General features: G+C 41.6%; 1 protein-coding gene across 1 annotated transcript; it reads left to right on the top strand.

Annotated features, from left to right (window-relative positions):
- The first annotated feature begins 720 nt into the window (after positions 1 to 720).
- Positions 721 to 10789, top strand: LOC110506736 (CKLF-like MARVEL transmembrane domain-containing protein 8). The gene is made up of 4 exons (XM_036966141.1): positions 721 to 1941; positions 8056 to 8229; positions 9740 to 9859; positions 10121 to 10789. The coding sequence occupies exons 1-4, from the start codon at positions 1810 to 1812 to the stop codon at positions 10205 to 10207; spliced, it is 513 nt and encodes a 170-aa protein (XP_036822036.1). The 5' UTR covers positions 721 to 1809; the 3' UTR covers positions 10208 to 10789.
- The last annotated feature ends 277 nt before the right edge of the window (positions 10790 to 11066 follow it).

Genomic DNA, 11066 nt, shown 5'->3' with positions numbered 1-11066 from the left:
GCAGATCGAATTTGAATATTGAAACAATGTTGCAAATGTTGGAGAGACAGACCACAAGGTTTATACAAATCTACGCTGTTGAAAACGAAATGTTAGTCTAAAAGAAATGTGTGATAATGTCTAGATGCTTTCTATAGTGGAGATCAAGTTTATAAATTGTCTGGCTGAGCTTGAGACAGTCAGATTGAAAATGTTTTTATTTTTTATTAAACCTTTCTATACTATTCTACTGTATCTTCGTCTATGCCGCTCTGACATTGCTCGTCCATATATTTATCTATTCTTAATTCCATTCCTTACTTAGATTTGTGTGTGTTGGATATATGTGAAATGGTTAGATATTGCTGCACTGTCAGAACTAGACACACAAGCATTTTTTATTTAACCTTTATTTAACTAGGCAAGTCAGTAAAAAAAAAAAACTTATTTACATTGATTGCCTACATTTTAGCGTCATAGATTTAGCCGGTGGTAACTTGTGGAATAGACACCGGCTGGAATGCGTTTTTAACCAATCAGCATTCAGGATTAGACCCACCTGTTGTATAATTAAGTAATAAGGCACTAGGGGGTTTGGTTTATAGCCAATATACCACGGCTAAGGTCTGTTCCCCGGTAGGCCATCATTGTAAATAAGATTTTGTTCTTAACTGACTTGCCTAGTTAAATAAAGGTACAACAAAATATATATATGAAATTATGCACAACGCATCGCGGGGTGCCTGGACATTACATCGCCTATTTCGAGTATTGTTATGTTGGTTGTTAAGACAATACACAAGTTGTAGTTAAGCCTCGAGCTGTTTTCACATTTTCCTTTGCCTTTCCCAATGATCTTTGTCTGTCTATATGCTGCCATCTGCTGGTTCAGATTAGACACTACCACAGAACACATTTATTACTGTCACACTGAGGACATGGTGATGAATATCGAGTTTCTAACTGGAGAGAGTAGTAACTAATCAATGATTGAAAACTACATCAACAACTGTCTGATTTAGCAAAGATGCATTAGGTCAGGACTCTGGTCCTTATTGGACATGCCCCAGCAGGTCTAGACAGTCGTTAACTGAACACACACTGTTCTGTTTGACCAGAAGGCACACTGTACAGTATCTGTTTGAGCAAAAGTGCGACTACAGTTTAGTAAATTAATAATCCACAGCTAACCTGCATTATGCACTCCTTTAGAAGTGAGTCTCTGCCTGCTGTCATAGCATTTACGAAAAAAGATTCCAGTCAGAGTGCAGTATAACTGGTTAGAATCCAGTATATCTGCAGTATGGAGCAATTATTGCATCCAAAATAAGACAGCCGACTGCAGTTACTCCACTTTTACCTCCGTTTCAAAACTACAATCAGCATTCTACTGGCTTGGTCTCTCATCAGTCTTTGGCTGTAGATTGTTCCTGCTCAGGTCCTCTGAAATACAGCACCCTATGCAAAACATTACCAACCAAAGGCAATATTTTCTGGCAGCCTGATTTACCTATCATCAAAAAAAGTTCCTCTTTATGCAACCACTCTCAACTCAGTGACATTTAGGGAATGGTGTATGCCTAACTGACCAAATTATGTTGAACATACTTTGTATGTAGGATTTGTTATACGACGACAGAATGACATTCAGACAGGTCATAGATCTTATTATCTAAAATAAAACAAAAACGAGTTCCGTGGAAGTATTGTCGTCTACTCAGGAAAGACTCGTCATGGCCATCTTTCCCACCTTCCTTTTATTAGAGTAGCACGATTTTTTTTCATAATTCAGGGGGGGCAGGATCCAAACGCGGTAGATTAATATTGAAGATGGAAGGAGCAGCAACGCGCACTGTGATAACGTCTACCAGCAGCAGCACGGACAACTTTTCCACCTCCACTCTGGCATATGATAGGCACTTTTTTCGCACTGCTTCGGGGCTCCTCGTTTTCGCAGAAATAGTAAGTAGTCAAGTTTCAAGGTTCAAGCTGTAGGCTACGGGTAACGCATGGTACATCATCCAAAGACATGCTTATTTGCAGGTTCCTTATAGACCATGCAACAACAATAAGACATAATAAAGGTTAAGAATACGAACATAAATTACATGGCTCAATAGAACAGAATAAACATTTTATAGTAGCATAAGTATAATTCAAGAAAGCACATTTTATAGTCCAATATTTACACTTGTACTGGAGAAGGTTGGGATGGGGGCAGTGTTTAAACTGGGCAGTATGACAAGAGTCTGGTAGCAAATCAAAATCAAATCAAATTGTTTGGTCACATACATGTGTTTAGTTGATGTTATTGCGGGTGTAGCAAATTGGGCTCCCGAGTGGCGATGCGATCTAAGGCACTGCATCTCAGTGCAAGAGGCATTATTACAGTCCCTGATTCAAATCCAGGCTGTATCACATCCGGCTGATTTTTGCTCATTCTTCAAGGCAAAACTGCTCCAGCTCCATTAAGTTGGATGGGTTCTGCTGGTGTACAGCAATCTTTAAGTCATACCACAGATTCTCAATTGGATTGAGGTCTGGGCTTTGACTAGGCCATTCCAAGACATTTAAATGTTTCCCTAAATAAACCACTCAAGTGTTGTTTTAGCAGTATGCTTAGGGTCATTGTCCTGCTGGAAGGTGAACCTCTGTCCCAGTCTCAAATCTCAGGAAGACGGAAACAGCTTCCCCTCAAGAATTATCCTGTATTTAGCACCATCCATCAATTCTGACCAGTTTCCCAGTCCTTGCCGACGAAAACATCCAATGCTTCACAGTGGGGATGAGGTTCTCGGGGGTTATGAGAGGTGTTGGGTTTACGTCATAGCATTTACCTTGATGGCCAAAAAGCTTAATTTTAGTCTCATCTGACCAGAGTACCTTCTTCCATATGTTTGGAGAGTCGCCCACATGCCTTTTGGTGAACACCAAATGTGTTTGCTTATTTTTTTCTTTAAGCAATGGCTTTTTTTCTGGCCACTCTTCTGTATACTTAAAGTGGTCCTATGGACAGAGACTCCAATCTCTGTGGAGGTTTGCAGCTCTTACAGGGTTATCTTTGGTCTCTTTGTTGCCTCTGATTAATGCCCTCCTTGCTTGGTCCGTGAGTTTTGGTGGGCGGCCCTCTCTTGGCAGGTTTGTTGTGGTGCCATATTCTTTCTCCAAACATAAAGATGGTGATTATGGCCAAACAGTTCTATTTTTGTTTCATCATACCAGAGGACTTTTCTCCAAAAAGTCCCCATGTGCAGTTGCAAACCGTAGTCTGTCTTTTTATGTCGGTTTTGGAGCAGTGGCTTCTTCCTTGCTGAGCGGCCTTTCAGGTTATGTCGATATAGGACTCGTTTTACTGTGGATATAGATACTTTTGTACCTGTTTCCTCCAGCATCTTCACAAGGTCCTTTGCTGTTGTTCTGGGATTGATTTGCACTTTTTGCACCAAAGTATGTTCATCTCTAGGAGACAGAACGCGTCTCCTTCCTGACCGGTATGACGGCTGCGTGGTCCCATGGGGTTTATACTTGCGTACTATTGTTTGTACAGATGAATGTGGTACCTTCAGGCATTTGGAAATTGCTCCCAATGATGAACCAGACTTGTGGAGGTCTCCAATTTTGTTTCTGAGGTCTTGGCTGATTTCTTTTCATTTTCCGATGATGTCAAGCAAAGAGGCACTGAGTTTGGAGGTAGGTCTTGAAATACATCCACAGGTACACCTCCAATTGACTCAAATCATGTCAATTAGCCTATCAGAAGCTTCTAAAGCCATGACATAATTTTCTAGAATTTTCCAAGCTGTTTAAAGGCACAGTCAATTAAGTGTATGTAAACTTCTGACCCACTGGAATTGTGATACAGTGAATTATAAGTGAAATAATCTGTCTGTAAATTTTTGGGGGAAATTTATTTGTGTCATGCCCAAAGTAGATGTCCTAACCAACTTGCCCAAACTATAGTTTCTTAACAAGACATTTGTGGAGTGGATGAAAAACGAGTTTTAATGACTCCAACCTAAGTGTATGTAAACTTCCGACTTCAACTGTAATTGGTTGCACCAGATCTAATTTAGGGGCTTCGTAGTAAAGGGAGTGAATACATATGCATGCACCACTTTTCCATTTTTAATTATTAACTTCACCAATTTGGACCATTTTTTGTATGTCCATTACATGAAATCCAAATAAAAATCTATTTAAATTACAGGTTGTAATGCAACAAAATAGGAAAAACGCCAGGGGATGAATAGTTTTGCAAGGCACTGTACATATGAGATGAGTAATGCAAGATATGTAAACATTATTAATGTGACATTATTAAAGTGGCTAGTGTTCCATTTATTAAAGTTGCCAATGATTTCAAGTCTGTATGTAGGCAGCAGCCTCTCTGTGTTAGTGATGGCTATTTATCAGTCTGATGGCCTTGAGATAGAAGCTGTTTTTCAGTCTTTCGGTCCCACTTTTGATGCACCTGTACTGACCTTGCATTCTGGATAATAGAGAGGTGAACAGGCAGTGGCTCGGGTGGTTGTTGTCCTTGATGGTCTTTTTGGACTTCCTGTGACATTGGGTACTGTAGGTGTCCTGAAGGCGAGCCCTGCGGTTGTGGGCGGTACAGTTGCCATACCAGGCGGTGATACATCCTGACAGGATTCTCTCAATTCTGCATCTGTAAAAGTTTGTAAGGGTTTTAGGTGACAAGCTATTGCGCCTTCTTCACCACACTGTTTGTGTGGGTGGACCATTTCAAATTGTCAGTGATGTGTACACAGAGAAACGTAAAACTTTCCACCTTCTCCACTACTGTCCCGTCGATGTGGATAGGGAGGTGCTCCCTCTGCTGTTTCCTGAAGTCCACGATCATCTCCTTTGTTTTGTTGACATTGAGTGAGAGGTTGTTTTCCTGACACCACACTCCCAGAGCCCTCACCCCCTCCCTGTAGGCTGTCTCGTTGTTGTTGGTAATCAAGCCTACCACTGTAGTGTCGTCTGCAAACTTGATGATTGAGTTGGAGGCGTGCTTGGCCACGCAGTCATGGGTGAACAGGGAGTACAGGAAGGGGCTGAGTACGCAACCTTGAGGGGCCCCAGTGTTGAGGATCAGCGAAGTGGAAGTGTTGTTTCCTACGTTCACCACCTGGGGGTGGCCCATCAGGAAGTCCAGGACCCAGTTGCACAGGGCGGGGTTCAGACCCAGAGCCTCGAGCTCAATGATGAGCTGGAAGGGTACTATGGTGTTGAATGCTGAGCTTTAGTCAATGAACAGCATTCTTACATATGTATTCCTCTTGTCCAGATGGGAGTGTGCAGTGTGATGGCGATTACATCGTCTTTGGACCTATTGGGGCGGTAAGCAAATTGAAGTGGGTCTAGGGTCACAGGTAAGATGGAGGTGATATGATCCTTGACTAGTCTCTCAAGGCACTTCATGATGACAGAGGTGAGTGCTACGAGGCGATAGTCATTTAGTTCAGTTACCTTTCCATTATTGGGTACAGGAACAATGGTGGCCATCTTGAAACATATGGGGACAGCACACTGGGATAGGGAGCGATTGAATATGTCCGTAAACACACCAGCCAGCTGGTCTGCGCATGCTCTGAGTTGTGATGTCAGTGTTTAGCATGAATGTAAATGTGTGTACGTCTATATGGGCGTGTGCATGAGTGAGTGCATGTGTGCTAAGGTGAGGAGAATCAGAGCAGGTGGTCAGTCCAGTTCAATTGTTCAACAGTCTGATGGCTTGTATATAGAAACTGTCTCTGAGCCTGTTGGTATCAGACCTCATGCTCTGACCGTCTGCCAGATGTTAAGGGAGGGAGAGAACAGCTTGTGGCTGGGGTGTGTGGGGTCCTGGATGATGCTGCATGACTTCCTCAGGCACTGTTTCAAGTAGATGTACTGGATGGGTGAGACCACGGTCCCATGATGTACTGGGCCGTCTTCACCACCCGCTGGAGGGCCTTGCGGTCGTATAGGGAACAATTCCCGTACCAAATCAAATCAAATCAAATGTATTTATATAGCCCTTCGTACATCAGCTGATATCTCAAAGTGCTGTACAGAAACCCAGCCTAAAACCCCAAACAGCAAGCCGTGATGCAACCGGTCAGGACATTCTTGATGGTGCAGGGCTAGTATTTGGAGAGGACCCGGGGCGGCATTCTGTTGTGCCCTCTTGACAACAGGGGTGGTGGTGTTGGTCCATGACACGTCCTAGGTGATGTGGAAACTGAGGAACTTAAAACTAGTGACTCTCTCTACTGCAGTCCGGTTGATGTGGATCGGGACATGTTCACATCCCTGCTTCCTGAAGTTAACAATTAACTCCTTTGTTTTGCTGACTTTGAGGGAGAGGTTGTTGTCAATGCCAGTTCACTTACATCCTCCTCATAGGCTGACTCATTGTTGTTGGTTATCAGGCACACAACCATGTTGTCGTCAGCAAAGTTCATGAGGGAGTTGGTGTCGCGCAAAGCCACGCAGTTGTGGATGAACAGGGGGGGGGGTACAGCAGAGGACTGAGGACACCCCTGGGGGGCCCCTGAGTTAAGAGTCAGTGTAGAGGAGGTGTTGTTGCCAATCCTCACAGTCTGTGCTCTACCCCTCAGTTCAGGATCCAGTTGCAGAGGGTGATGTCCTAACTACAACACAAACATATTTGTGTCCAAGTTTGATGTAATAATTTATTGAAATCACTTTGGCTTTTACCATCTTTCTCACAATAACTGCCATCAGAATTCATGGAGGGAATCAATACCGCTTTGTTGATTAAACAAATTAAACACATTATGAAGATCAGACATTTTATATTGTTCATACCTTGTATCACATGTCTAATTGTACCCTTATCATAGGGTCACAATTAGTTCTGAAAAATGGAAGAGTTTGTCATTTCCTGAATCCCATTACTTTTATACAGATTTGCATTCTGTTTGACCTGTATATTTTATGTGCATTTTATACACATTTTGCATAGGCTAATGACCTGTATGACGTTTTTTCACAGATGGTGACATGACATTGTATTGAACACTGCACTGAACTGAAGATTCAATTATTTCACATTTTTCAAGGAAATATAACTGGAGAAAATGACCATAATGTCAACCTACTTCCTGTAATATAGACTACTTCCTGTAATATAGACTACTTTCTGTAATATAGACTACTTTCTGTAATATAGACTACTTTCTGTAATATAGACTACTTTCTGTAATATAGACTACTTTCTGTAATATAGATAACTTTCTGTAATATAGAATACTTTCTGTAATATGGAATACTTTCTGTAATATAGAATACTTTCTGTGTAGACAGACATTGGTTCTCAGTACAGTGTTTTATTTTGCTCTGGAAAGGGAAGTTGCTTAAAAAACAAGGTCAGTTTCATTGTCCATTTTCCTTCCAGCATCAGAGGAGAATGTGACCAAAAGAGCCTCCTCTTCCACTTAGGCCAGAGATTATTTTTTCCTGTGACATGAAGCAACCAATGAAACATTATTTTCTTTTAATAACAGGAAGGGAGGTTTGCAGTGCAACAGAGGACAAAACTTCCCATTATTTACAGTAGCACGCAGTATAACAATCTGCATCTATAGATTTATCATGATCAATGTGTGACGGCATTCTGAAAGAATGATCAGATCAGATCAGGTCAGTTAGCTGCGGGTTTAATTTCGGTTCCAGAAATACAAACTATGAAAAATCACTTGGCAATTATGTTATACTTTGTATAGCTGTTGTACTGTTTAAGATGAGAGTTTGCAGGTAAACATATCCCTCTACACTGCACTGGATCCTGTGCATATGATTTGATTTGATTTAGGCTATATTATTTCCTTTCATTATAATGTCTTTCTACAGTATGCCTTCAAGATAGGCACAGCAAATGCATTTAAATACATGATACGGTAGACACTACCAGACCACAGCCATCACTGACTATGTGTGCTATTCCCTGTATAGTGCACTACTTTCTACTGGAGCCCTTTGGGCCCTGTTAAAAAGTAGTGCACTATAAATGGAATAGGATACCATTTGGAAAGCTGGCTATATGCTTCCCTGTCCCCTCAGGTGTTTGGTCTGCTGGTATGGATGCTGATAGCAGGGACGGAGTACTTCCGTGTGTCTGCCTTTGGGTGGGTCATGTTTGTGGCCATCTTGTACTGGGTCCTGACGGTCATCTTCCTCATCATCTACCTGACCATGGCTTACAACAGGATCCCTCAGGTCCCCTGGACAACTGTGGTATGACACATACTACGACACATAATACAACAGCACATTATTTGAAACTTGAGTGATTGAGGTTGTTTATTATAAATCTAGTAATTGAATAATTGTGGACTATTTATGTAACAGAAAACCAATGGAGGTAACTGCCTTGATGGTTTTGGGGGAGAGAGCAAATAGATAAATGTGAATGTGATCAAATGAAACCATTCTATAATGTGTACTACCCTACAGTATCTGAGCCAGCCAGGAATCCTGTTGTTGTCATTCTACAGGGTCTGTTCTTCAACAGTAGTGCTACAGTGATGTATGTGGTGTTCTACAGGGTCTGTTCTTCAACAGTAGTGCTACAGTGATGTATGTGGTGTTCTACAGGGCCTGTTCTTCAACAGTAGTGCTACAGTGATGTATGTGGTGTTCTACAGGGTCTGTTCTTCAACAGTAATGCTACAGTGATGTATGTGGTGTTCTACAGGGTCTGTTCTTCAACAGTAGTGCTACAGTGATGTATGTGGTGTTCTACAGGGCCTGTTCTTCAACAGTAGTGCTACAGTGATGTATGTGGTGTTCTACAGGGTCTGTTCTTCAACAGTAGTGCTACAGTGATGTATGTGGTGTTCTACAGGGTCTGTTCTTCAACAGTAGTGCTCCAGTGATGTATGTGGTGTTCTACAGGGTCTGTTCTTCAACAGTAGTGCTACAGTGATGTATGTGGTGTTCTACAGGGTCTGTTCTTCAACAGTAGTGCTACAGTGATGTATGTGGTGTTCTACAGGGCCTGTTCTTCAACAGTAGTGCTACAGTGATGTATGTGGTGTTCTACAGGGTCTGTTCTTCAACAGTAGTGCTACAGTGATGTATGTGGTGTTCTACAGGGTCTGTTCTTCAACAGTAGTGCTACAGTGATGTATGTGGTGTTCTACAGGGCCTGTTCTTCAACAGTAGTGCTACAGTGATGTATGTGGTGTTCTACAGGGTCTGTTCTTCAACAGTAGTGCTACAGTGATGTATGTGGTGTTCTACAGGGCCTGTTCTTCAACAGTAGTGTTACAGTGATGTATGTGGTGTTCTACAGGGTCTGTTCTTCAACAGTAGTGCTACAGTGATGTATGTGGTGTTCTACAGGGTCTGTTCTTCAACAGTAGTGCTACAGTGATGTATGTGGTGTTCTACAGGGTCTGTTCTTTAACAGTAGTGCTACAGTGATGTATGTGGTGTTCTACAGGGTCTGTTCTTCAACAGTAGTGCTACAGTGATGTATGTGGTGTTCTACAGGGTCTGTTCTTCAACAGTAGTGCTACAGTGATGTATGTGGTGTTCTACAGGGTCTGTTCTTCAACAGTAGTGCTACAGTGATGTATGTGGTGTTCTACAGGGTCTGTTCTTCAACAGTAGTGCTACAGTGATGTATGTGGTGTTCTACAGGGTCTGTTCTTCAACAGTAGTGCTACAGTGATGTATGTGGTGTTCTACAGGGTCTGTTCTTCAACAGTAGTGCTACAGTGATGTATGTGGTGTTCTACAGGGTCTGTTCTTCAACAGTAGTGCTACAGTGATGTATGTGGTGGCAGCAGCAGTGGACGCAGCCTCAATCAGCCATGCTGTTAAGGGACGCCATAACTACAACTGCTGGGTAGCATCCACAGTAAGAAAACCACCTTAGAACTCCCAGACAGACATTTAAATCACGCCAACTGTGAAAATATACCACAAATATGATTTATGATTACAGCGATATTAAAATATACAATATTAAAATGCTAAATATATGCCTACAAGTCAGATAAGAGATGTATGATGCCACTGTGTACCATCCAGAATGATGTCTATTTGGTCCATTTAAGCCTACTCAACTCATACCCAGTATTGTACTGAATTTTCATGTTTTCATATGTCTGTTTTTCAGTTCTTTGCCTTCCTGGTGTCACTCTGCTATGCAGGAAGTACATATTTAAGTTTTAAATCGTGGAGATCAAGGGATGAGGAACAATAACCAATCACAAAGGACAGCTAAAGTATATCCGTTATGGAACACAAGAAGAATGCAACAACCACTCCTTCCCTTTGGAATGCATTTCTCTATTTAATTTCTGTTATATTTCTGTTATTTTAGAGTTATGGTGTGTTTCATCTGTTGGAGTGACAGACCCTGAACCTCAGTGGTGTTTTTACTTCTTATTCACTCATGAGTTTAAAAAAAATTACATTTGGATGAAAATGACTGAAGCTAACAAAGTGGCTATTCTGTTTTTCTGAAGCTGGAGATCAAAGCTTTAACTCCAATATTAAAATGGATTGGACAGTAATGTTGTCCCACACTAGATGGTGCCACAATACAAGGCTAAGAAACAGGGCTGATGAAGAACATTACAGTCAATTCTCTTTTTGATAATTATTATGTGTCCAGGTTCAGGAAACTTGGCGTACTTCACAGGAGTACCTTTTCAATTAGACATTTTTTTTTTCAAAAGGCTTTTTTTGGTGGAAATGCCTACTCGAACTTGTGAACTTTCATGTGCCTTAATAACAAACTTGTATGCCATCTGTAAATACAAATAAAACATTTAAATTGCAAGCCTAGTTGGTTTAGCCACAGAAAAGACAGCAACCTTCTTGCCAGCCATGATTGGCTGAGATAATGAGTGGAAGTGACATACCAAGAGATGAGTTTGGATTGGTCTGCCATTTAGCACGCGTCTGTCTATTTGAGCTGGTCAGTATGTGTTGGTAATCGTGTCTAACGCAGCTTTTTCTTTTTAAGTATTGCGTAGTAAAACTGCATATGTGTTGCTCTCCACTTTCTGGAGGACTGAGGTAAGTGGAATTCCAGTATGATAGCTAAGGAGATGGAG

Source organism: Oncorhynchus mykiss, chromosome 3 (genome assembly GCF_013265735.2).
Source record: "Oncorhynchus mykiss isolate Arlee chromosome 3, USDA_OmykA_1.1, whole genome shotgun sequence".
NCBI classification, from domain to species: Eukaryota; Metazoa; Chordata; class Actinopteri; order Salmoniformes; family Salmonidae; genus Oncorhynchus; species Oncorhynchus mykiss.
Note: the sequence above shows the minus strand (reverse complement) of the source record. Positions and strands in the feature narration are given on the sequence as shown.